The sequence below is a fragment of the Bubalus bubalis genome, chromosome 23 (genome assembly GCF_019923935.1).
Source record: "Bubalus bubalis isolate 160015118507 breed Murrah chromosome 23, NDDB_SH_1, whole genome shotgun sequence".
NCBI classification, from domain to species: Eukaryota; Metazoa; Chordata; class Mammalia; order Artiodactyla; family Bovidae; genus Bubalus; species Bubalus bubalis.
The window spans coordinates 18,452,779-18,476,083 of record NC_059179.1 but is presented as its reverse complement, the minus strand read 5'-3'; the positions used below and the strand labels follow the sequence as shown (position 1 = coordinate 18,476,083).

At 48.0% G+C, this 23,305-nt stretch overlaps 2 protein-coding genes and 1 long non-coding RNA gene across 17 annotated transcripts in view; 1 reads left to right on the top strand and 2 right to left on the bottom strand.

Annotated features, from left to right (window-relative positions):
• SLIT1 (slit guidance ligand 1) overlaps positions 1-2,552 on the top strand; it is a 178,481-nt gene extending 175,929 nt beyond the window's left edge. The window contains exons 35-37 of the mRNA XM_025274439.3: positions 456-744; positions 1,302-1,513; positions 2,314-2,552. Coding sequence (XP_025130224.2) covers positions 456-744; positions 1,302-1,513; positions 2,314-2,552 — 740 coding nt within the window. The remainder of the gene's footprint in view (positions 1-455; positions 745-1,301; positions 1,514-2,313) is intronic.
• Positions 1,066-7,500, bottom strand: LOC123331343. The gene is made up of 2 exons (XR_006547920.2): positions 4,568-7,500; positions 1,066-3,684 (listed from the first exon to the last, which is right to left on the bottom strand). It is a non-coding gene; the product is annotated as an uncharacterized LOC123331343 (long non-coding RNA).
• A 755-nt stretch (positions 7,501-8,255) lies between these two features.
• LCOR (ligand dependent nuclear receptor corepressor) overlaps positions 8,256-23,305 on the bottom strand; it is a 133,971-nt gene continuing 118,921 nt past the window's right edge. For all 15 annotated transcript variants that reach the window (XM_044935039.2, XM_044935040.2, XM_044935047.2 and 12 more), the window contains one exon: positions 8,256-23,108. In XM_044935039.2, coding sequence (XP_044790974.1) covers positions 18,782-23,108 — 4,327 coding nt within the window. In that variant the 3' untranslated portion in view covers positions 8,256-18,781. The remainder of the gene's footprint in view (positions 23,109-23,305) is intronic.

Here is a 23,305-nt window from a genome sequence, read left to right as displayed (position 1 = left end):
AGCTCTGATGTTTACTAGTCGTGCAATTTCACTGAGCACGGAAATCAAAGGGGTTTCAGCAGCTCTGAAGTCAGAGGGTTGCTGTGAAGTGATGACCACGAAAGTGGGTGACAAAGTGCTGTACACATGAGTTCGAGGCCCAAGTCCTTCGCTGCTGGGAGGTAAATGCTGAGCTTCTGGGTAGGAGCCTTGGATGAGGGTGGCCAGGCTCAGGCACCCAGAGCATCTCTTGTCAGCTGATCATAAGGAAAAGAGCTTTTCCATTTCTCCTGGGAAGGGAGTCTGGCCCCTCTAAGGTGGCAAAAGAAACACTGGCTCTGGGTTGCAGAGACTGGGGGACAGATGCTGAGGGCACTAGGGAACACTGTAGAGATGCCTAGCAGACCTCAGGGTGGGGTGCTGGGCATGGTCTGAGCCCAGCGCGGCCCAGCTCTGACCCCTCCCCTCCATCCCAGGGATGCCGGTAGATGTGAATTCGGCTGCCTTCCGCCTGTGGCAGATCCTGAATGGCACCAGCTTCCATGGCTGCATCCGAAACCTGTACATCAACAACGAGTTGCAGGACTTCACCAAGACACGGATGAAGCCAGGCGTGGTGCCAGGCTGCGAGCCCTGCCAGAAACTCTACTGCCTGCACGGCATCTGTCAGCCCAATGCCACCCCGGGGCCCGTGTGCCACTGCGAGGCCGGCTGGGGGGGCCTGCACTGTGACCAGCCAGCCGACGGCCCCTGCCATGGCCACAAGTGAGCCCTGCCCACCTGTGGGTTCCCTTCCCTCCCCCGAAAGTTCCACTTCCCCATGGTGAGGAAGTGTTAGTTACTCACTTGTGTCTGACTCTTTGCGACCCCATGGACTGGGGCCCACCAGGCTCCTCTGTCCATGGAATTCTCCAGGCAAGAACACTGGAGTGGGTTGCCATTCCCTTCTCCAGGGAATCTTCCCGACCCCAGGGATTGAACCCGGGTCTCCTGCATTACGGGCAGATTCTTTACTGTCTGAGCCACCAGGGAAGCCCCCATGGTAAGGAAAGACTATACATTTAAACCTCCAGATTGGAACATGTAGCCTAACACAGGGTTTTATTAATTTTTCTTGGTTTTCAGTTTTTATTAACAGGCAAAGGACCCTAGGGACAAACACAGAAGGACATTTTGCTCCCTTTGTTTCAGTTTTGGGAACAGAATAACATCCCATGAAGCCCAGGGCTGCAGGGCTGGTGGGGGCGTGGGGAGGGCTCCCCTCGGGCGGGCTTGGATTGGCTGCGGCCTGTCCTCACAGCGCCTCTTCTCTGTCCCCCCAGGTGTGTCCACGGGAAGTGCGTGCCTCTGGATGCTCTTTCCTACAGCTGCCAGTGCCAGGATGGGTACTCAGGGGCCCTGTGCAACCAGGCTGGGGCACCTGCAGACCCCTGTGGGGGCCTGCGGTGCCTGCATGGCCACTGCCAGGCCTCAGCCACCAAGGGGGCACACTGTGTGTGTGACCCCGGCTTTTCGGGCGAGCTGTGTGAGCAAGGTCAGGGGCCCCCCTCCTGACATGCCCTCTCCAGGGTCCCTCCCAACAGCTGGCTTTAGCGACTTGACTTTTTTTTTTCCCAACCTCAGCGGCCCCTCTGTGCCTCCTCCCCTCCTTGTGGACAGTAGTGCCCCCAACCTTCTGGGCTCTGAGCCCCACTCCCAGACCAATGCTCTATCTCTCCCTGGCCCAGCTTGCGTTGCAGCCCCTTTATCTGGGCTCAGTGCCCCTTCTGGCTGGGGTCTCTCCTTACAGAAGAGACCACCAGGGTAATAGCATCTTAGCCCATCACCTTGGGACCTAGAGAGCAGCAGGAGGTCTGAGAGTTGGGGACTCCTTCCCAGGCCTTTCTAGCCCACATGACCAAGATGGTCAAGGGGCTTCCACTGAAGAGGGTAGGGAGGAGCCTGAGAAATCCAGAACTCAGGCACTTTCAGGTCCCCTAGGCCAGACTCTCTGGCTCCAATTCCATCTCTGACATCATTGCCTCCCAGGCTTCTAGCCACTTCTTGAGCCCACCTTACTGGCACAGCCCAATCTGTCCTGGAGGTTCTTGGCAGCTAGAATATTCTTCCTTTCCTCTGACCTCACTGTGGGCCCAGGAGGAGGCATGTGCATGTGCATGCAGGGCAGGGAGGATGCGGGGATGGAGGTGGGGTCTGAGAGCTAGAGGGCTGTGTCCAAGGATGCTGTCCCCGACTCCTGCTCGTTTTTCCTGCTCCTCTTCCTTCTGCCTCCCCAGGGCAGAGCCGGCCCTCGGGTGTGCCCTGAGGCTTTCTCTTGGTGTCTGTCCCATCCAGAGTCCGAATGCCGGGGGGACCCTGTCCGGGACTTTCACCAGGTCCAGAGGGGCTATGCCATCTGCCGGACCACGCGCCCGCTGTCGTGGGTAGAGTGCCGGGGCTCATGTCCGGGCCAGGGCTGCTGCCAGGGCCTGCGGCTGAAGCGAAGGAAGTTCACCTTTGAGTGCAGCGACGGGACCTCTTTTGCCGAGGAGGTGGAGAAGCCCACCAAGTGTGGCTGTGCCCTCTGCGCGTAGCGCCTGGAATGCACGGGGAGGGGAGAGGGCGGGAGAGGGGGCGCGGCCGCAGCAGAGACTGAGTGGCCGGCATCTGGGCCGGGGTGCTGGCCATCACCACCGAGACGCCTAGGCACCCCGCCTTCCGGTGGCGGGTCAGGCCAGAACCTCTTTTCTAAAGCAGAGGGCGCCGCAACTGGCAGGGCAGGGCGGGGCGGGGCGGGTGGGCGTGGCCGGGGCTGCAATCCGCCCTCTCCGGAAGTGCCTTGCACAAATAGGCGCTTAATAAATATTTGTTGAATGAATGTGTGCGTGAGGTCAGGCCAAGAAGTGCAGAATGGTGACACCTCCTCTTTGCCTGCTTCCTGGGTCTCAGGAAGGGACTGCCCCTTCCCAAACCAGACGTCCCCTCTCACCTGTGGCCCGGGCAGGCCCCAGAAGCCCCCTTGCTCACTACAGATAACCCTGAAGTACTCCCAGCCTCCCCTGGGGCAGCCGGCCTAGCTCTTAGCTTTTGCTGCGCGTCTGCGGGTGGTAGGCCGGGCTGCGGAGGGAAAGGGCGCCCTCCTGCTGGCCAGGACGGGACCAACCTCTGCCCCTGGGGCTGAATGGAAGCCACAGCCTGCTTGGGAACGGGCCTGGGGGTGGCTGTAGATCTTAGGACCAGACCTCTGAATCCTAAAGTTATGGAATGACTTAACAACTTCAAGGAGGGTGCTCGTGTGGAGGAAAATGACCGCTGGGATTGTTTAGGGTGGGGACCCCACCAAAGAGGACAGAGGGGTTCTTGGTTTCAGGTGAATAAACATCACCATCTCCAGACATAAGCCACCAAGGAGGCATTGGTCCTGGGCTTCCCCAGCCACGAGCCAGCCATCAGCTGCTGGCTAGCCCTTGGCAGGCGTCCTTGGGGGTGTAGGGGGATTGGGCCAGGCTGCAGGTCCAGGGAGAGGTCTCCTCCCGTGTAAACTGGGCTCAGAGCTCCTGGTGCTGCCGACCTGTTGGGAGCAGTGGCTCAGACATCAGGAAACCTCTGCTGGCTCTGTCACTCCAGGCAAACTTCTTCCCCATGGCCTCTGTCTGCTCAGCTGATGGGGAGGTGGGATGACTGAGCAACAAGGTACACCCTTCCACTGTGGCTCCAGGAGAGAAACTGGAGGAGTTGGAAGATTTATTTTCATTAATCACATCAGTAAGTATTTATGTGCCTACCCGGGGCTGGGGACCGTGGGTGTTCTGCCCTCACAGACTCACAGCACCATAGGAGTGACCAGGATGCCTGGGAAGAGAGCTGAGCTGAGTGAGGGCTCCAACCCACAGACCCCGGCCCCGGCCGGAGCTGCTCACTCTGTGTTTGCACGGAATAAATGGCCGTGTGACTACAACTGTTTCTCTTCCGTGCATAATGAAGATGCGGAAAGATGGTCTTTTCACCTCAACAGCAAGCTGGCTGGAAGGATAGGTCATGCTCTCCCATCCCAGTATCTCCCCAAGAGCGTGTGCCCCTGGGGGCCCCTGATGGGCAAGGAAGGGGAGCATGTCCCTTTCCTGGCTCCTTCTATCTGCAAACAGAAGGCAGGGTTAGGGGGTTGTGTTGAGGTGGGCCTTGTGCCTGTGGGCAGTGGGCAAAGTCCTTGATATTGGGTATTCCAGGGCCTCCTACAACTGACTGAACTTGGCACATTCCACTCCCCTGGGACTCAGGCCAGTGAGTTTGTGTCCTGGGAGCCCTGCAATGGGAAAAGAACCCTGCCCACACTGCCTACTTGGAGAGGTGTCCTCATGGCTGGATCTGCCCCTCAAAAGGGGCCAGGCTCTATTTTCTCAAAACGCTGAGCAAGGCCACAGTGCCCTTCACACCCATAGGCAGCGGCCTGGGCCTCTCCTAAGATTGCATAGTATCCCTGTCTTACCTAGACTTTCTGGGCCACTGTGGGACCCTGGACAGCAGCCAGCACCAGGCTGGGTCAGCATGAAAGCTCAAGAGTAGCTAACTTGCCCCTTTCCATGGAACCCACCAACCCTGAGACACATACCTTCCCCTAGCCACCACCATTGCCTGCTGACTTGCAGAAGCCACTCCCCGGGCTTGAGGGGCACTGACAGGCAGGACCTCTTCACTCTGCAGAAGGTGGAAAGGACATCAGATAGGTGCTGGCTGCCAGGAGTCCTGCAGTCCTGGGGTTGGGAGGGCAGAGGATGGAGTGTTAGGGAGCACTCTGTGAGCTGGCCGCTGTCCCCATCCAACCCTCCACCACACCCCACAACCCAGCCCAGCTCCACTCTCACCCTCTGTCGAGCTGGAAGATTGGGATCCATCATCGAGTGAGTACAGCAAGGGGGCCCAAGAGGCCTGTGTGCCCCAGGATCAACTTTTCATCAACTGAACCACCAACCCAAAAGTTGCTAAGGAGCTGGACCACCACGCATCTTGCCTATTTGCATTTAGGCCCACTGAGTCCTGGGAGAAAGCTGCTGCGAAATCACCTGAGAAATCGTTTCCAAGCCTGTCACCCCTTTGGTAAAGACCTCCAGTTCACTCTGATGTTGCCATCAGCTGATTCCACTGAAGAGACACAAGCAGGGCCAGTCCTGTGGGTGCTGCTGCTTTTGGTCAGCGATGTAGGCGGCAGTGGCCTGGGCTCCCCCTGAAGATGTCAGAAACGGAAAAGGCTGGACTTTATCTCCTCTTTGCCTGCTGTTAGCCTAACCATGAAAGTATCTCTTTATACAGAATACTTAACAGATTCTAATATATATTTGTATTTCATTTTTGTTATAGTATTTTTATATGTTAAAGTCAACATCCAGTGTCTTGTTTTGATTTTCAGATGCTACATAGTTGTGATGTTCTGTTTTGGGGTCAGGGGGGTTTCTGTAGTCTTGTTTCGATCACTCTTAGGAGACTGGTTTAGAACAAGCCCATGGGGAGCCACCTGCCCTTTCCTGAGAAGCTGTTTTAGAACATGTTGGATATTGTCTGTTGTCTTCATGTGAACATGACATGGATTCACACGGGTTCTGCCTTGTTGATGTCTTTTTCTGAATCACGGGTGAGGCCGGGGCTGCTGACACACACTCTCACACAGGCAAGAGTTTCTGGGTTGCCCACCCACCAGCCACAATCGAGGGATGGAGCCCAGAGGCAGCACATGTGGGGCATCTGCCCTTGTAACTCTCTGGTCTGCCTGAAGTGGCAGAGAAGGTCTGTCATGAAGAAGGAAGGGGAGGTCTGGGGAGTGGCTTGGTCACAACTCCCTGGAGAACAGGGCCCAACACAACACAGCATACATGAATCTGGGGACACTGTCCATCCTATCTTCAAGTGTCACACCCACATTCTGTTAAGTTTGTGTACTGAGCCACACCCATATTTAACCTGGCTCTGAAGGTTTCAGAGTATCAGGGCAACAGATTCGAGCAGTGTGACCTCTCAAACTGTCCCATAAGGTTGACCTGCCAGGCGCCAGAACAATGGTTCTCAGGCATCGGTGGATAAAGGAGGCAAATGTTCTTCTACAGTGGTTCTACTATGATTTCAGACCACAGAATCGCACTATATAGGATGTGTGACCTGCGTGTCTAGGGGAAGACAGGCCCTGGCAATTGGGCCTGCTGTCAGGCAGGCAGGCTGGACAAGGCCCCTGACACCAAGGGGACCCGGCTGGCCCTCCCCTGATGCATAAACCAGTCTCCCATTCGTGGTGATGTTCATATAAGGCACACGGAAACAGCACACTGTCACCCTGAAGTGGGTGGTGATGGTAGCTGCAGCGCCTTGAAAATAATCAAGGATTTGGGAGGAAATGAACCAGGTTCAGGGGATAAAGTGTGTTCAAATAGCGTTGCCAGCTCCAGAGTTTGGAGAGGCCAGCAGGTTACCTGAACCCCCGGCCCATCAGCTGTACTGCCACTTCTGCTACAGCAGCACGACAGGGACCTGGTTCCCTCCTATAAAGAGCAAGGGGCAAACGGTAACTGATGGAGATTGTGATGACCTGAAAGGCAGGCTTTCCAACCTACCCAGCTTCAGCGGATCCTACCATGCGCTCATTTGTCAGGTCTTCATGATCTTTTTTTAAAGAGAAGCCAGGAATCAATTTTTATGTAAACACTCAGTTTTTAGATGTTGTTTTTTAAACACTGGGCTAAATAAAACACAACCGTCAGTCACCAGTCCGCAACCTCTGAGTTCCAGTGGCAGATTTCACAGCCCAGCTAGAGGAATGGGCACAGCAGTGCTTGGTTGGAGCGTACAGGCAGTCAAAGGAACGCCCAGGCTTTCAACTAGAGTTGCCGAAGTGTGTTAGCTGCTCAGTTGTGTCTGACTCTTTGCAACCCCATGGACAGTAGCCCACCAGGCTCCTCTGTCCATGGAATTCACCAGGCAAGAATACTGGAGTGGGTTGCCATTCCCTTCTCCAGGGGATCTTCCCAACCCAGGAACTGAACCTGGGTCTCCTGCATTGCAGGCAGATTCTTTACCAACTGAGCCACTAGGGAAGCCCCAGAGTTGCCGAGTTTCCCTGCTGTTGGTGATAATGAATCTCCCTATGTCCTGAGCCCTCAGAGTTAGAGATGACCCCTTATCCCAAGCCAATCTGCACCTCTCAGGTCAGACTTCAGTTCTTCTACCACAGGATGAATACTGGAGGAAAAGAACTATTTTAACAATAGAAAGTTCTAATCTTGAACAAGGTTAAGTCTCCAGGCTGACTGCCAGCTGCTGGATTATTTCCGCTGGGTTCTGCATGTCAATGGCCACTGTCAGATGAACCTGTTAATAAAACCATGGTTGATTCCATGAATCACTGGCCTACTGGATCCATCAATATGCCCATCTCCAGGAGAGTTGAAGGACTTCCCAGGTGGCCCTAGTGGTAAATAACCCACCTACCAATGCAGGAGATGGTAAGAGATGTGGGTTCAGTCCCTGGGTTGGGAAGATCCCCTGGAGGATGGCATCACAACCCACTCCAGTGTTCTTGCCTGGAGAACCCCATGGACAGAGGAACCTGGCAGGCCATGGTTCATAGGGTCACACAGGGATGGACACGACTGAAGCAACTTAGCACGCACGCAGGAGAGTTGAAAGAACATAATGGAACAGGTCATGAGGTGAGTAGATGGAAGGATTTCCTGCCACCTTTCTGCCACAACCCAGCATGGGCTAGGGAGCTGGGATGCTGTGTACTTCACCCCTTAGATTTAGCAATGAGGTCAGGTGCTCCCTGGACCTCAAGATGAACCACTAGAGCCTTCCCAGTTCTGCCATGGGAATTCCCAAGACCATTCATTGGGTTTCCTATTCCTTGAAGTTAGGCATAACTCACAAAATGGCCACAGATGTAGCAAACAGGTTTAAGTCCCAATATCGGTGGCCCAGGCCTAAGGCATATTAAGTATTCTGGAGCTGTTTGTTTAAAAATTTTTTAAATGTGGATCATTTTTATCGTCTTTATTGAATTTGTTACAATATTGTTTCTACTCTATGTTTTGGTTTCTTGCTTGTGAGGCATGTGGGATCTCAGCTTCCGGACCAGGGATCAAATCTGCACTCCCTGCATTGGAAAGCGGAAGTCTTAACCACTGGACCATGAGAGACGTCCCAGGAAGTATTGCTTTTTAGTTCCCTCTGGCAACTTAACAAATTTGCCACAGACTACGAGTTGAACACCGGGTTTCCGTGTGTTCTGCACCCTCTCCAGGAACTACACAAACACATTTTAATATCAAAGAAGTTTAATACACTGCAATAAAATAAGCGCCTAGGAAAAGCTCATGGAATAGATGTCAATGTTAGAGAAATCCCTCCCACACAGCCTCCAGCTCCATACCCCATCCCTCAAAACCAAACAAGAAAATCTGAAACAACCTAGGAAATTCTTCCAAGCTTGGATTTCACTGAGGGCCCCTTTACCAGTAACAAGAACACAGTTTCCTACACAGTCTAAAAGGAAAGCAAAACACAGAAGCACAGAGTCCACAAGATTTCAATATTTGAGACTTGGTACATATTCAAAGTTAAAATAACTCCAACTTTTATAGCTATACATATTGTTTTTAAAGCAACTTAATATATTTTAAATTTCATATATACACTCTCAAAGGTTCTTCAGGTGAGGTATGTAAACATTGTCTAATGAAAATTTTTCAATGTTTCAAACCAACAAATTCACAGCATACATTGAATTTTCATCCATAACAGACACAGTATTTTCCTACACTCACTAACATAGTGGAAATCCAGGCCCAAGGGAAACATGCTGATCACCAGGTTACCATTTGCAGGATTTCTCATGTCACTACTTTTGACAAGACCATCTTCACACAGGTCCGGAGCACACACATGGCACCGGGAAGGAGCGAGGCCCTCTGGAGACGCCCTTGGGCATCTGGGTCGCTGGCTACAACTCACGAGACATCACACCTGAGCAGCTACGAGACTGACCTCGGCAAGGACGACACGGGGAAGAACCAGAAAGACCTTTACAGGAACGGCAGAGATTCATCTGAGAGCTCCCTGGATCCACAGCTGGATCAGCAGCCCTGCCCTAAACTCATTCTGAAGGTTGTGGCCTAAAAAGAAAAAAAACCCAACACGGCACCTGAGCTTCAGTTAAATTGCATGGGCCTCCTAGAACGCTCTGGCCTCGCAAAGGCATTAACTCTAGCCTGAAAGGAGGACCCTGGGCTGTGCTTTTCATACAGGTTGGGGTTGAATTTCATACTATCGTAATGCATATGGGAAAATAATGCCATGAGTTCACAAAGACGACCCACGCCTGCACGCAGGCATTGGCCAATGACCTTGGAGGAGCTCAATTTTGAAAACTACTTGTTCCCTGAGGGTAAACAGCAGGCTTCTATTGAGATTAAGTGAGGCTAATAAAGGGATTATTTATTACAAGGTAATAAGACTCGGGGAGCCTCAGGCCGGAATTCTATTTTACCCCCACATAATCTACCATGCTCCCTCCCCCCTCCCCCCACCACAAGAAGTAGTCATCTTCCCAATGACACACATAGGTCCATTTCTTTCCTCTTGCTTGCTTTCAGGGGCAGCAATGGAAAGTTTTATCCTAATGCACCCACTTTGATCTAAAAAAACACTAGTGAAAAATTCCAAACACCATCATAAATACAAAAGAGAAGACATATTCCAAAAAGCCTAAAAAACTACATTATTCTATTCATGGTTATCTGGGTGTGGGGTATTTTTCATAAAGTTCAGGACGGTCACAAGGAGAGGTTGCGAAACAGCTTAGAAACCTGTTGGACTGGACACGCTGGGATACTTGGAGGAGCAACTGCCCTCTTTGCACGAACCTAAATGGGTTTAACCCCAGACATGCACTGGGGCTTTGGACATCTCAAACCCAGGCACAGAGGAATATAGGAAATGGGCTAGCTCTTAAAGGTAGGTCAGATATATAGTCAAGGGACTTTGTATTGACCATTTACATTTTTAATGCAAAAAGTTCTTACATTTATGCTATAACCAAACGAGCTTTGCCTCAATTAGATTCTGTAAACCCTAAAAATTCATGGAAAATTGGTAATTTTTCAGTCTCTACGTCCAATTTTTGAGGTGTCTGGTCCTGGCAGATTTCTCATCCATTGCTAGCAGTGTATAATGTGAAGGAGCGTGCAGACAAACAGAAGCAAAAATTCAAGTACAGCAACCTCTCCAGCAAAGGCAAGAGGTCTTAGCAAGAGCTGTTCTACCCCCCACCCTATCCTCTGAGACAAGGGCTAACGCAGAGCCCGGAATAAATGTTATTACCTAGAGTCTTATTGCTTACGGGCAACACATCAGAAAGAACACCTGGAAATCTGCTCTGGGGACTGACCACTGACCAGTTTATCGTACATACATGTGTGTGTGTGTATATATATATATATATATATATATAATATATACCATAACCAGATGAGAAGAGGGGGCAATTAAAGCTTGGATTTGATGTAACATTACAGATCAAACGCCCCAAACAGCTCTCAACCTGCTCATTTTTGTTCTTTCTCCACGTGTGTACTGTGTTATGAAAGGAAGTCCACTGCTCAAAATATATTCTTCTACAATACTACAATGCAAACCAACATCACTCAGAACATGAATCTGTATACAGCACATGTAATAAATATTTTTTAAAAAACTATTTACAACATTATTTCTTGTGAACATTTAGATGAGAGCAAAGTTTACTTTTTCCCGCAAAGGTTAAAAAAGATTCAACTGTCTAGTTCAGTGCTAAATTCCCTGGCACCTAGTTACCCATTCACATTTCATCTTAAAATCAGATTTGCTTACAAACAGTATCTTAGAAAAAACATTCTCCAGCATTACTGTTCAAGTGTCTTCCTCATTTGTTTAGAAAAGACAAAGGGAGGCCATAAGTAAATAGGCAAATTATGGTTCAAATGGATGACACGAATCCCTGTGTCCAGTCCCAAGCTCTCTGCAGGCATGGAGCTACAGTTCTCAGGCCAGCCAGCCAGCTGGACAGAAAGAGAATTGTGGCTCAGACAAGGGTGCCCAGGAATGGGGCACAGGGAGGAGGAACACGATGGGAAAGCATCGGTTCCGTTACATCTACGGGGACTGAATTGCAGATCAGGACTCCTGAGAAGTAACGCTGCATACATCTTAGAGCAGACGGCCTCATCCTGTACCATCGGTTATAGGTGGGGCTGACCCACATCTGTGTGGAGGCTTGTGAGACAGATAGGGGGTGGGGGGGGAGGCGGCGACGGCTGTGAGCTAAGGTGCTCAGCACTGTCAAGGTACGGGAGGAAACAAGCTTAGCTCCCCTGGTTTAAGAGAGTGGAACAGGTGTCTTTCCTGAAGGTGAGAAAGACTAAAATACATCTTAATGCTTTCTTTAGGCAACCAGTGGTCTCTCCATATCCCACAGGTATAGGTTTGGATTTCCTTGGGGTTACAACGAAGGTTCATCTCCCTGCACAGGCTGTTGAAATGTACAGTAGAATGAGCCAACTGCGTATATAAGGAGTGGGTGGCTTGAGACAAGTCCCGATGCCATGGCTGGCACAGCTGACCCCATCGTGGGAGACCCACTATGTTCTGGGATGGGGTGACAGTGGGGAATGTGCTCAGGTTCCCGATGCAGTTGTGTCTGCCCCAATACAGTGAGGGCTTCAAGGTTTCACCCTTTTGCCTTCATGATGTAGTTTGGGGGTTCAGTGGCTGAGCATGGGAGCTGGGGAGGATCGGTTTTCTAGAAAGAACACTTTTTTGGAAAGCCCTTTTGACAGTTTTTGTTTGTTAAAATAAATACTTTCTATAGAAGCATTTGAACAGGAAAATACCACTATTTACACAGTGAAATAAATTTCACAGTGGTGTGTATAAATATGTATTATATATATGTATTTGAAATCAGTCACACACTCTCCTAGAGCTATTAAGAATGAAAAAATCACTGGTGAAACTAACAACCTTAAGCTATAGGGCTCTAACTCATCCCTACCTGTAGTATAAATATACAAAATTATGCAAATCTTGTTTGTACAGCATCTCTTCCACAAACTATCTCCCAAATTCTACAGCATTTGCTGTAAGATGACATGAAGTGTAGATTACAGAAAACAACTTGAGTGAGAAAGTTGATAAGCTGAATAGCATTTGGACCCAATGGCTAAACATGAGAAGAAAAAGTCATGAAATGCTTCTAATATGACATACACATGTTCAGCGAAGCACTCCAAAGGTAGGTGGCTTCCTAGAGAAGGTGCCTCCTGGAAGGGGGCTGGGGGCAGAAGGAGAGGGAAGAGGCAAGATGCCAAAGGTGGGGCCTTAAAATGAGGTGAGCTAGGCCTAACCAGGCAGGAGTGGGTTTCGCTGGCCAGGCTGGAGAACCCTGAACTTCGGTCTAAAGCTGCTGGTGTGCTGACAAGGTGCCATTGACATGCTGGTATTTTTAAGATAGTTGAGAATGGGGGATCTGGAATGAGGTTCAAACAGGCAAAGACCAGCCATGTGTGTTCACAAGTAACGACCGAAGCCTGGGAAGTGATAAACTCGCCAACATACTGTACACAAACACACTGTATGGTTTCTGGGGGCGAAACCAGCACGCCCGTACCTGCTGGGAGGGGCTGTGCTCTGGGCTCTTGAGCTCATGAGTAAATCCGTGTGTGCTGAGCACTGCTGTCGAGGAATGTCGTTCCATGAGAGTCAAGTTCACCTTAACTCATAAACATGAAGACAATCGTAGTACTTTTAGTTTAAGACTTTGTACTTTTCACTTTAAACTTGGTATTCTGGTAGATCAGATTGAATGTCCACAATTCAACAAATATTCAATCCACAAAGGGAGATGTGTTCTTTAATACGTGAACATTATTTAGGAACAATGTGGGATAGCAGCTGTGTGCTAAGATGAACAGGCAAGGAATGGTAAAATCTAAAAGGAAAGAAATGTTGCAGTGCTGGACTACATGAAAAAAATATATCTGTGCCTAACTGACCACACCATTTGCTCTTGAATGACATATTGCAAGGACTGGGCAAGATCAACCTTTTCCGAAAAGGGTCAGGTATTAAGTAATTTATATTTTAGGCTATGTGGGCCACTTTTAGTGGGTCTAAAAATGGGTCTCTTTTTCTTTAAAACATAACCCATTATACCTTGTTTAATGCATTCCTCCAATCTCTGGCGGATTATACAACCATGGGCAAGTTGGATCTTTTTTAATAAGCAAAAAATGAGTAGCTTTTTAATGAGAAAAAAGCTACTTCCATGTGGCTTGCCTACGGAGCACTTCGTGTTAAATGGAATGGTCCCACGCAGGTGAAAGCCTCTGTCACCATGCTCGTCAGCCCCTCTGAGCACTGACGTAAACCACCAGGGCTCTGGGAAAAGGATCAAAGGGAAGGTATTGCAAGGAAGAGACAGCCTTAGCTCAAACCAGAGGCAAAAAAGCATGAACAAGGATGCCTGCAAAGTGCCCCAGGTGATTCCCTGGGTCCTCAGTACAGCATGGCGAGGCCTGAGCAGCATCAGAGGGCTCTGGGGTTTTGCCTCCGCATGACTTAACATCTTTAAGGGAAGGAGGTCAGGCCTTTGTCTTCCAGCCCACCCACTGTAGATGACAGCAGTTGGCTCTCATGTTTCAAGGGATGAGCTATATCAAAGGCTGTCTCAACAGGCTTCCCAAAATTCTGCTAGTTTTAACTACAGTAATCTTTTTGTTCTTTTTTCCCTGAAAAGGACTTGGGAGCAAGCCTGGGGCAAAGTACACAATGCTGGGATGTGAGGACTGCCTTGCGTATGCCTGACACAGACATGACTGCATGCTTGGAAAAATTTCAGTATTTCAGTGGATATCAAGCCATAAGAAGATAAAAACTCATGGTAAACAATTCAAATGATAATTATCTGTTTCAAAACATACGAAACAGTCATTGTTTTAGAGCCACCGACAAAATTTTATCAATCCTTCATTTTGATAAAAAGCATAGAAACGGATCCTTGAGTTTTGGGGAGGGAGAAGACAACACCTTGGAAGTTAACTGGATTTAACCTAAAGATATCATCCATAACTTCTCAGTCACATTCAGGTTATAATATGCTCCAATTTTCTATTATTCTTTCTAAAGCACTTCAAGCTTCTGTTTTTCAGTTGTTGGCTTGCTTTTAATATAATTATTTCGAAAGAAGAGTGTGTGACTGAAAAAAATATCAGTGTCAATACATTTTCCTAGAAGCTGGCCAGAACTATGATATAATAAACAACAATTTGGGTTTGTGATCGGACTTTTTTTTTTCCCCTTTGTGAAAAGGCTTTTCATACCTAAACGTAAGGTTCAGAAAACTGAACATCCACCTAACTAAGTCTGAACTAACTTTGAAAGAAAGAAAATCTTGGCTTACTTGATTAGTAATAAACAAGAAGTGAAGCCAGAGTCAAGTCTATGATAAAAACGGAATGAAAGGAGAGGCCCAGGCCACATGCTTTTACAACTCCAATTCCTATTTGCTCACGGATTCTGACTCTAGAGGCTAAAGGTGATGGGAGATTCTAATAGGATGTGAGGCTAAGGCAGTTCAGGTTTCAGGAGATGGTACTTGATGTGCAATGGCAACATGTCTCTTGTAGCAAGAAAAAATAAAGATATAAAAGGAACAAAATTGAGGTAAGATAAGGAAGAAGGAGAAGAGGACAGAAAGAAGAGGCAGAAGAAAGGAGAAGATAAACCAGCGAAGTTCCACCCCCGTCCCCCTAAAAAAGATTCTTCTCTCAAGCATGGGTCAACAAACTTTTTCTCAAAGATCCAAGTAGTAAATATTTTAGGCTTTGTGGTGCATGTGGTCTCGGCTACAGACACTCAACTCTGCTGTAAATACATACAGCCACTGATAATACCTAAATGAGTGGGTAGGGCTGTGTTCCAATACACTTTTATTTACAAAAGCATGACCAGCCCACAGTTTGCAGAGCAGTGAAGGATCATCTACAGGCCAAATGAGAGCCTGCATGGGCTGACCTGAAACCATAAGGAGCAGGCGGTTGGGGTACCCTTTGCCAGCACCTGGGGAAATTCCAGTTCTGTCCCAGGGAAAGTGACCAGATGCCAGACTCACCGACGGTGCCACTACAGCGCCTCCAGCTTGCTCACGCGGCGCGGTGGCCTTTCCTTCTTGGCTCTTAGGCCCACTGCTCAATAGGCACGCTGCCCACAGATGACAGTGACAGCTTCAGGCCTCACTACAGACTTCATCCCAAGGGAGAAGAGTCCAAACTCCAATTCAAAATGACTGTCATGAAGTGATGTGTTTACTGATGACCTATCTGAACTGTGAGGAATTCACCTGCCCAGTCCCGTGATGCATAGAGGACCCCATTAGAAGAACCACGTTTATGAAGTGATGACTGACTACACCTCTTCCATCTATACTACACAGGAACAAGGAGGCATGAAACCCATGGCCCAAGATTATTTTTAAAATAAGGCTTGTGTAGAAGTCTTTAATGAAATGCAGATACAACAGAACTGGCCTACCAAAGGGAGCCAAGGGACTAGCAACTTCAGGTTAATCGACGTGACTAACATTTGTATATACGTAGCCTCACAAGCAGAACAAAGGTCCATGGCCTTCCTGCTGTGCTGCAAGACCGTTAACATGTCTGCGCCAGTGCCAGGGGTGAGGTTCTGGACCCTGACCAAGGGCACAGATTCCAGGTGGTTCCTCCAAACTCGGGGAGCCTCAGAGGGTAGAAAATGGGAGATGGAAAAGGGCCTCCTAAAGAGGGCCAGATCTGGGGAGCTATGGTGGAGCTTTAGTGACTGCTTTCCAGGCGTCTTCCAGCTCCCCCAGAAGCTCAGAGGGAATACTGATGTTCTCTGGTCATTAACGTCAGCTCCAAAAGTCACTTCTCTGAGTACAGGCCCAGGAGCTGAATTCCTTTTAAATTTGGAATCCAGAAGGTGGGACAGACTGCCTTTGCATCCGGTGCAAGCCACACTGGGACGATGGCTACAGGAAGGAGGTCTGGCAAGGAGGGGAGATCAAGGGGAGTCTTGAGTCAGAACCAAGTCTAGGCTTGGAAAAGTCTGAGAGACAGGCTTGCCAGCATCTGCTGCAAGTGTAAATGGGCCTTCCAGAGTTGGACCTCAAGTCTACTTTTTTCCTTTCTTCTATTAGTAAAGTTAACTGAATCAGCAAAAGTGAGATTCAACAAATATAATTCTAAACTTTTAAGTGTCTTACTTATGTAGAATCCCAGTCTACTTAAATGTAGTCTGTTATAAAGTGTAAGTTGATTTTAAAGATGAGCCATTGCATTGGTAGGTATATAAAATAAATAGATGCACATTGATATCTTTTCTCCAATGCTGTCTAGAATGGGAGAGAAGGCTATGATCTTGAAGTGATAAGCTTTTAAAAATGAAAAAGAAATGAGAAAAGGAATGGAATGGATTATAACCTGCAACTGGAAAAGTGCCACCTACCTCCAGCCTGGCATCTCTCCCTAACCTAACCCAAGCACCCTTACAAGGTCGTCTGTATGCAGCTAAGGGGCACCTTGAACGTACGTACAGGGGTCAGCACACCTGATGTGGGCAAACCTCCACTGTTAAAGTCACCACAAAAACAGTATCCAGTGACAACTCTATGAAAAGATTTTTTAAGAAACTTTAAAACCACTTACATAGATTAAATGAACCTACTTAAAACACGTTAATGCTTCTGTGCAACTTAATGCTGAGGAAGGTTGCCAACACACACACTCTCAGCAGTTTCATTAATATAGGTAGCTCTGGAATGGCCAAGGTCAAAGATACAAAAAAGAAAAAAAGACTCATGGGATAGAGGAGATACTAGGGGGGCCAAAAAAAAGGCTTATTTGAAGATAGTAAGCTTCACTATCTGCAAAAATCAACACCGTGCTCAGTTTCCCATGAATCAAACACTGCTTTCTAATCCTATCCCAGAAGTTTTCATTATATACAGCAAAATTTTAACAGAATGGGGAGAAAACTTGTTTTATCATGATCTGAATGAACTAATGCATGAAAACAGGTACATCTGGGTTTATCCAAACAGATTTCAAGCAATAGGGATGGAAAATCTTTTAATAAAAAGGACGGAATAGCAGCTGTCCATACGAGCCTATTTTGGGGACAGAGCATGTCAGAGAAGCTGGCTGAAGCTTTAGCGACCAAGACTTATTGGCAGAGCGGCCCAATGGAGATGCCGAGTACACACTGTGTTATAATGGAGCAATGTTATAGGCACCAAGGTAAAGCCAATACACTCATTTCAGGTCTCAAACAACATCAGTTACAAATATTGCAGCTCTCGCTTTTGAGCCATGGAACAGAGCCCGACGTGATAGAGGCCATTGTGATTCTATAAGCATTAACTACTAGTATGATGTTAATCCATCAGAAAGGGCATCTATTCAAAACATATACATTTCACACTGGAATACCAGCTGAGCATCAGCTCCTGGTACTGGGGTGTGTGTGGGCACACAATGAGATGTTGGTGCTACTTTCTCCAACTGAAAGGCTGCTCTGACCTTTTTATAATTCTGAGTCTGGTGCCATAGTGATTTGGGGGATGCTCATAGAGACCCTAGGCTACATTTAAGCCATCTGGCCTATGCTAATTACTCAGCTCATGAACAGCCTATCACACTGCAAGGAGAAGAATTTAACTGGGGGAATGGGAGGCATTTGTGGCTTTATAACCACATGCAAATACCCCCAAACACACACACACTCTTTTAAAGTTTCCTATTACTGAAAACAACATTTTGGCTTTCTTTGAATACAGAAGTACTCAAGACAAGAAAAATAATTAGAATGGTCACTCTTACCCCAATTGTCAAATTACAGCAAAAAGACATTAGCTTTTTTTTTTTTTCTCCCAAAGTAGGATGAAAACCTCATTAGTGTGCTAGCAAGCGTGCAAGATCAAAAATGAAAAGGATGGGAAGAATCAGTAATGCAAATAGTTTGGGGGATGTGAGTCATTTTCAGACCTCATATATCAACATTAACACCTTGTGACAACCTTTTGTCCCACGGGCACAGAATTTAGAATCTATTTCCTGAAATGACAAAAGATCAGAGATGAGTGACCAACAACGAATACGAATTTTTAAAAAGGGGTAACAGAAGTGTTAATCTTTTATAATAATTATAAATTCCCTCTGCATTCTCCACATACTGTAAAAATGATTTGGTTCAGCTTTCAAATATCGTTTAGACAAACAAGACAGAGGGAAGCTCACTGCGGGGGTTTGCAAAGAGGAGCATCTGTTCGTGTACTGACACTGCAGGGTGGCTGCGGAAAAGCTACGTTTATGTGCATGATGGTGGTCTTCTTGGCTACAGTACAAGTGCTTGTGCGTCAAGTATAAAATACAAGCCTTTAATCACATAGATCAGCTTTTTAGCTTTTGTAAATTTAAAAACAAAAAGGATAAATAAGGCACTGTACTTTTAAAAACTAAAACTGCTTGGTTCCAAGTTTAAAACCCAAGGAACAACCAGAATATAATATATAACTTCCCTTACTCAACCTCAGAGAAAGACTCTGCAAGTTCCCTTCTCCATCTGAGACGCACTTTCTGACATCTTAAATTGTGGTGTTCTCCATTAACTGCAGATTTGAAAGGCTTGATAAGCTTATAAAAGCAGATTTAGTTAATGCAAAATAAAGGGTTACTTCTAATAGAACAGTTTTAACTCTGGGCTACTGCCCTGCGAATCACTTTGCATCCAACCGCCTTCGTTTGCTGTGGGAAGAGTCCAGCTTTGCCTTCAGCTTTCGCTTTCTCTGGGCCGCACTGTTCTCTGGGGTTTTTGTTGAGGGTCTGGCCCGAGTCTTTCCACTGCTCTGTTTTCTATTTGTGGCTTTCTGTGGCCTGGAAGAGGACTCACCTGCCCCTTTTTGCTTTGCCGATTTTGTCACTGGATCTGAGGCAGAGGGCTGGGTAGGTCTTTTGTTTGCATTCTCTTTTTCTTTCCTGGAGGGCGGGCAGCTCTTTCCAGGTGATTTTTTAGGGATCTTCACTTTATTCTCTTTTGAAGATGTCTTTTTGGGCAGCTGGCTGCTTCTGTCCCTTGCGGCTGGCTTCTTGGCAGCGGAGATTCTGGTGGACCCATCAACATGCCTTTCTTTGCTGGCCTTCATTGCAGGCCCTTTGTCCTTCCTGTCCTGAGTGCTGCCGCCTTCTGTCCTCCTGCGTTTATTCTGAACCTCGGCTTTTGGCAAGACCTCAGGCACCTGCTTCCCTTTCCTTGCCTTCGTTGCATCAGGGCTCTTGGGCTTAATGGGAAACCCATCTGCACCGACTTGCAGGGCGAGCTTGGGGGACATCAGAGGGTTGATGCACACACTCTTGCAACTCTGTTTGCTTTCCACAGCCGGACCAACTGGGCTTTCGACTTTCTCGTTCCTGATCAAACGCTGCTGGGCTCTGAGCTTTCCTCGAATGTTGGAGTACTTCCTAAGGATGCGGGTACTGGCTGGGGTTGGTGAGCTGGTGGGAGGATGGCTGCTTCTACCTTCCTTGGCCTCCTCTACACTCTCTTCAGGACTGGAGCTGAGGCTCACGTCACTGCCATCCTCTGGCTCCACTTGGTCAGGATTCTCTCGAAATTTAGCCCAGAGCTTCTGTGTTTTCCAATTGTTCTTGGCAGGAGTAGCTCCGGGAAATTTCTTCAAGTGTTTTTTCAAGCGTTCGGCCTGTAGTGAACTGGGGTACAGGCTGGAAGGAGGGTACTTCTGAAGAGGGTGCTTGACGGGTGGGATGTCACCTGGAAGACGAGTATTGACCTTCTTCACAATGACGAGAGACCGGGTTTCAGTTGTCTCTAAGAACCACTTACAAACATTAGACAATTTAAAGTTTGTCATAAACAGCATCTGAACAGGAGAAAACTTCTGAACCTCCAGTGAACCCCGACATTTCCGTGACCTTTTCTTGCTTTTCCAAATCTCCTTCAGCTTATCAGACTTGTTCCTTGCCCTTGGTGTTGGCTGGGCTTCTTTCTCCAGCTGGATCCAGCCCTTCTGAACTTTCATGTACTGGGCATTGAAGTTGGCAATGAGCTCCTGGTTCTCCTCCTCAGCACACCATTCCACAAACTTGGGCTGCTCGTCCACCACGGTGTCCACATCACCTTCATCTATGGGATCTCCACTCTCGGAAGCTGCCTTTTCCTTTGGGATTGGGCTTCCTTGTGCTGCTTCCTTTTCGGAAGTCACTTTTATAGTATCCAAAGAGTCCAAAGAATGAGTGTGTCTTAGATTGTAGGTGGAGGAGGTCAGTCTTGTAAGCCTCGGGGCCCATTTTGGGGGCACTGCAGTGTCAGCATTTCCACTACTTGATGATCCCAGCGTGCTAGACGGCACATCATCACTATCGCCATCTTTATGCTGGCTGTCGGCACTGTCTGTTTCATTCACAGCCTCCTCCGTCTCCTTTGCAGGAACAGGTCCTGGCTTCCCCTGTGATTGTTCTGGGAAAGTACAAGGAATGCTTTCAGAGAGCTCTTGAGTACTGTTCTCACCTAATTTAGACTGAACATAGATTTCCAGTTTCTCTCCAGGCAGGGGGTGGCCAACTGTGGCTAAGGGATCACTGCTGGGGAAAAGACTTCCTTCTTCCCCCTTGACTTCTTTCACCAGCATGTTTTTCAAAGTCTGCCTGGTGATCACCCCACCCGCTTCAACCTCCTGCTCAGCGTCTTTCTCAGGGGTCTTTTCGTTGACAACTGGGTTTTCAGTGTCTTCTGGAGCTTTTGTATGGCAGCCTTCAGTAGGGAAGCTCTCGGGTGTTGTCCCAACAGGGTACCCTTCTTTTTTAGAGCGTTTTGCACCAGAACTCTTAGAAACCTTGACGTCAGCACTAAGAGAGGAAGAATCTGAACTTTGATTTTTTAGGCACCTCTCGGCAGAGGAAGAATCTGCAAGTTGACTTCGCAGACACCTATCGGAGGCCTCCAGGAATTTTCTACCTTTTTTCTTCTTGTCCAGATTCTCTTCAGGTGACTCGGTGTTTTGATCGCATGCATCTTTTTCTGAAGGATGTTTTACATCACCGTCCTCTCCCTCTAGTTTTTCTGTACCACCTGCTGCCTCACTTTCCTCAATCTCACTGGGGTTTTCATTTGTCAAAGTGCTGCTTTCCTTCGAGAGTGGGTCGGTATCTAGCTCCTGAGCATCTTCGGTCTCAGCCTCAGTAGCGACACTTGGCTCTTCCTCGGCCTTTCCTGGGCTCATGGGAGGATCCAAGCCCGCGGAGGGACTTTGACTTTCTGAACACAGAGGGCTTTCCTCTTTCTCTGCTGTTTCAGGAGGCGAAGCAGGCCTGGGGGCAACATCGTCACTGCCTCCCTCAGAAATGCTCTCTGCGGAGGGAAGTAGGGGGCAGACTTGGGGTACACTCGTCTCCTCTGTACTCAGCACTTCAGCTGGCTGCTGGTCTCGTTCAGGGGAAGACATCTCACTTCCTGTGGGAGCTGAGACCATGGAGCTGCCTTCTGGTGGGTTCTCTTCAGGAAGATGAGCAGGGAGGGGCCACACTGGGCTGGAGGCTGCCGTTTCTTTTGATGTGGGGGAGCCACTTGGGTTTACGTTATTCATCACGAGGCAAACCTCTGGCTCTTGAGATTCCTTTTCAGGTGATGCATCTCTGTCTCCTTCCGTGAGAGGGGTTGTTTCTTTACTAGGTTCTTCAGGCTTGTCTTCTCTGGGATGCTCTACTTCTACTGTGGGTTGAGGTGCTGACGTGACAAGGGTCTGCTTGGGAGTGACCACTGCCTCTGATGCCACAGTTGAGCAGCTTGCTTTTTCTTGGGAGTGCAAATTCTTGGCCAGCGTGCGAACGGTTGGCAGCTCACAACAATCGCCATTGAAAAAGTATCCTCGAGTACTCTTCCTGGCTGTTTTCCGAGAAGATAATATCGATCTTTGATTCTCAAAGTGGCATTCTGTTATTGGCTGGCTGATATAAACGACATCACACTGGTTATCATAATCATTTATCCTCAACCCTGATGCTCTTTTACTTTTCCGAGCTGTCTTAATGGAGGTGGGTATCATCTTGGTTCGTGAGTGTCCATTCGATGCTTTGTGTACAGGTGGCATGGGGCTGGGGGCTAACCAACCATCTTTGGAATGATCAAACTGGCTCTTATCACTGGGTTGTAAATGGTAACCCATTTTATTTCTTCCTAGGGAGTGAAGATGGTTCTCTTGCTTTGGCCTTGAATCTTGTTCACATGCCTCTAAGTCCTGGCGTAAAGGTGTTTTTGAGCTACACTGTAAAGCATTCTCTTTGTCAGCAGTTCTAGGTGAATTTCCCATAAACCCTGAGTCCCAAGCCTCTTCTGATAAAGCTTTGAATGAATTTCTTTGAGAAACAATACAGCTGTTGCTCTCCTCATTATTTTCAGCTGCCGCTTTTACTGCAATTAGATTTTCTACTAAAGCTGTGCTCTGCACATGGTCTTTACCATCTTCACATATTTTCACATCTGTGTCTTGCTCCTGTTCAGTGGTCTGCCCCTCTGGGTTCTTAGAGATGCGGTGGAAGTTTAATGAGGAAGAATTCGGTGCAGTGAGGTATCCCAGAGTGGAATTATCCATTGAATTAGGTTTAGTGGTTGGAAGTTCAGAGGAATCTTTTTGGACAATAGTCAGAGTCTTCTCTCGTCCATCTACAGAATTTGTCTCAGGCAGAGGCTCCTTTAGGGCCTGCTCTGTCAAATGCGGAGGGCTGTGGGAGCCTCCAGAGTCTATGGGCAAGTCTACAGAAGTAGAAGACTTCATGTTGAGACACAGAGCATCCTTTTCTGCATGTCTGGTGCCTAGCTGGGCACAGCCAGCATCGCAGATGGAGGCGTCCATGGCTCCAGAATCAGAAGACTGCAGGTCCTCCGAGCCGGGCTGAGACTCAGTGTACAGATCGTTCAGAACACGAATGAACTGCTTCTGATGATGTGTGCACAGTTTGACCATAAACTTCTCCAGTGGGGACTTCGACTGATGATTAGAATGTACTGCTATTGCCTCTGCTGAGTTCTCACTAGACAGACAAAGAGAAAGAAGAAATCAGTGTGATCATTCTCCAAAGAGCCATTTTTACATTATGAAATTCATCAGTGTTACTTATGTTTTATTCTCTGTCCAAAACTGCTTCTCAGGGCCCATATGCTTTTTATTCAATAGTGTAGGAGCATCTACTCACTGAAAACGTAAGCTCCTCTCTTCCTTTAGAGCAGG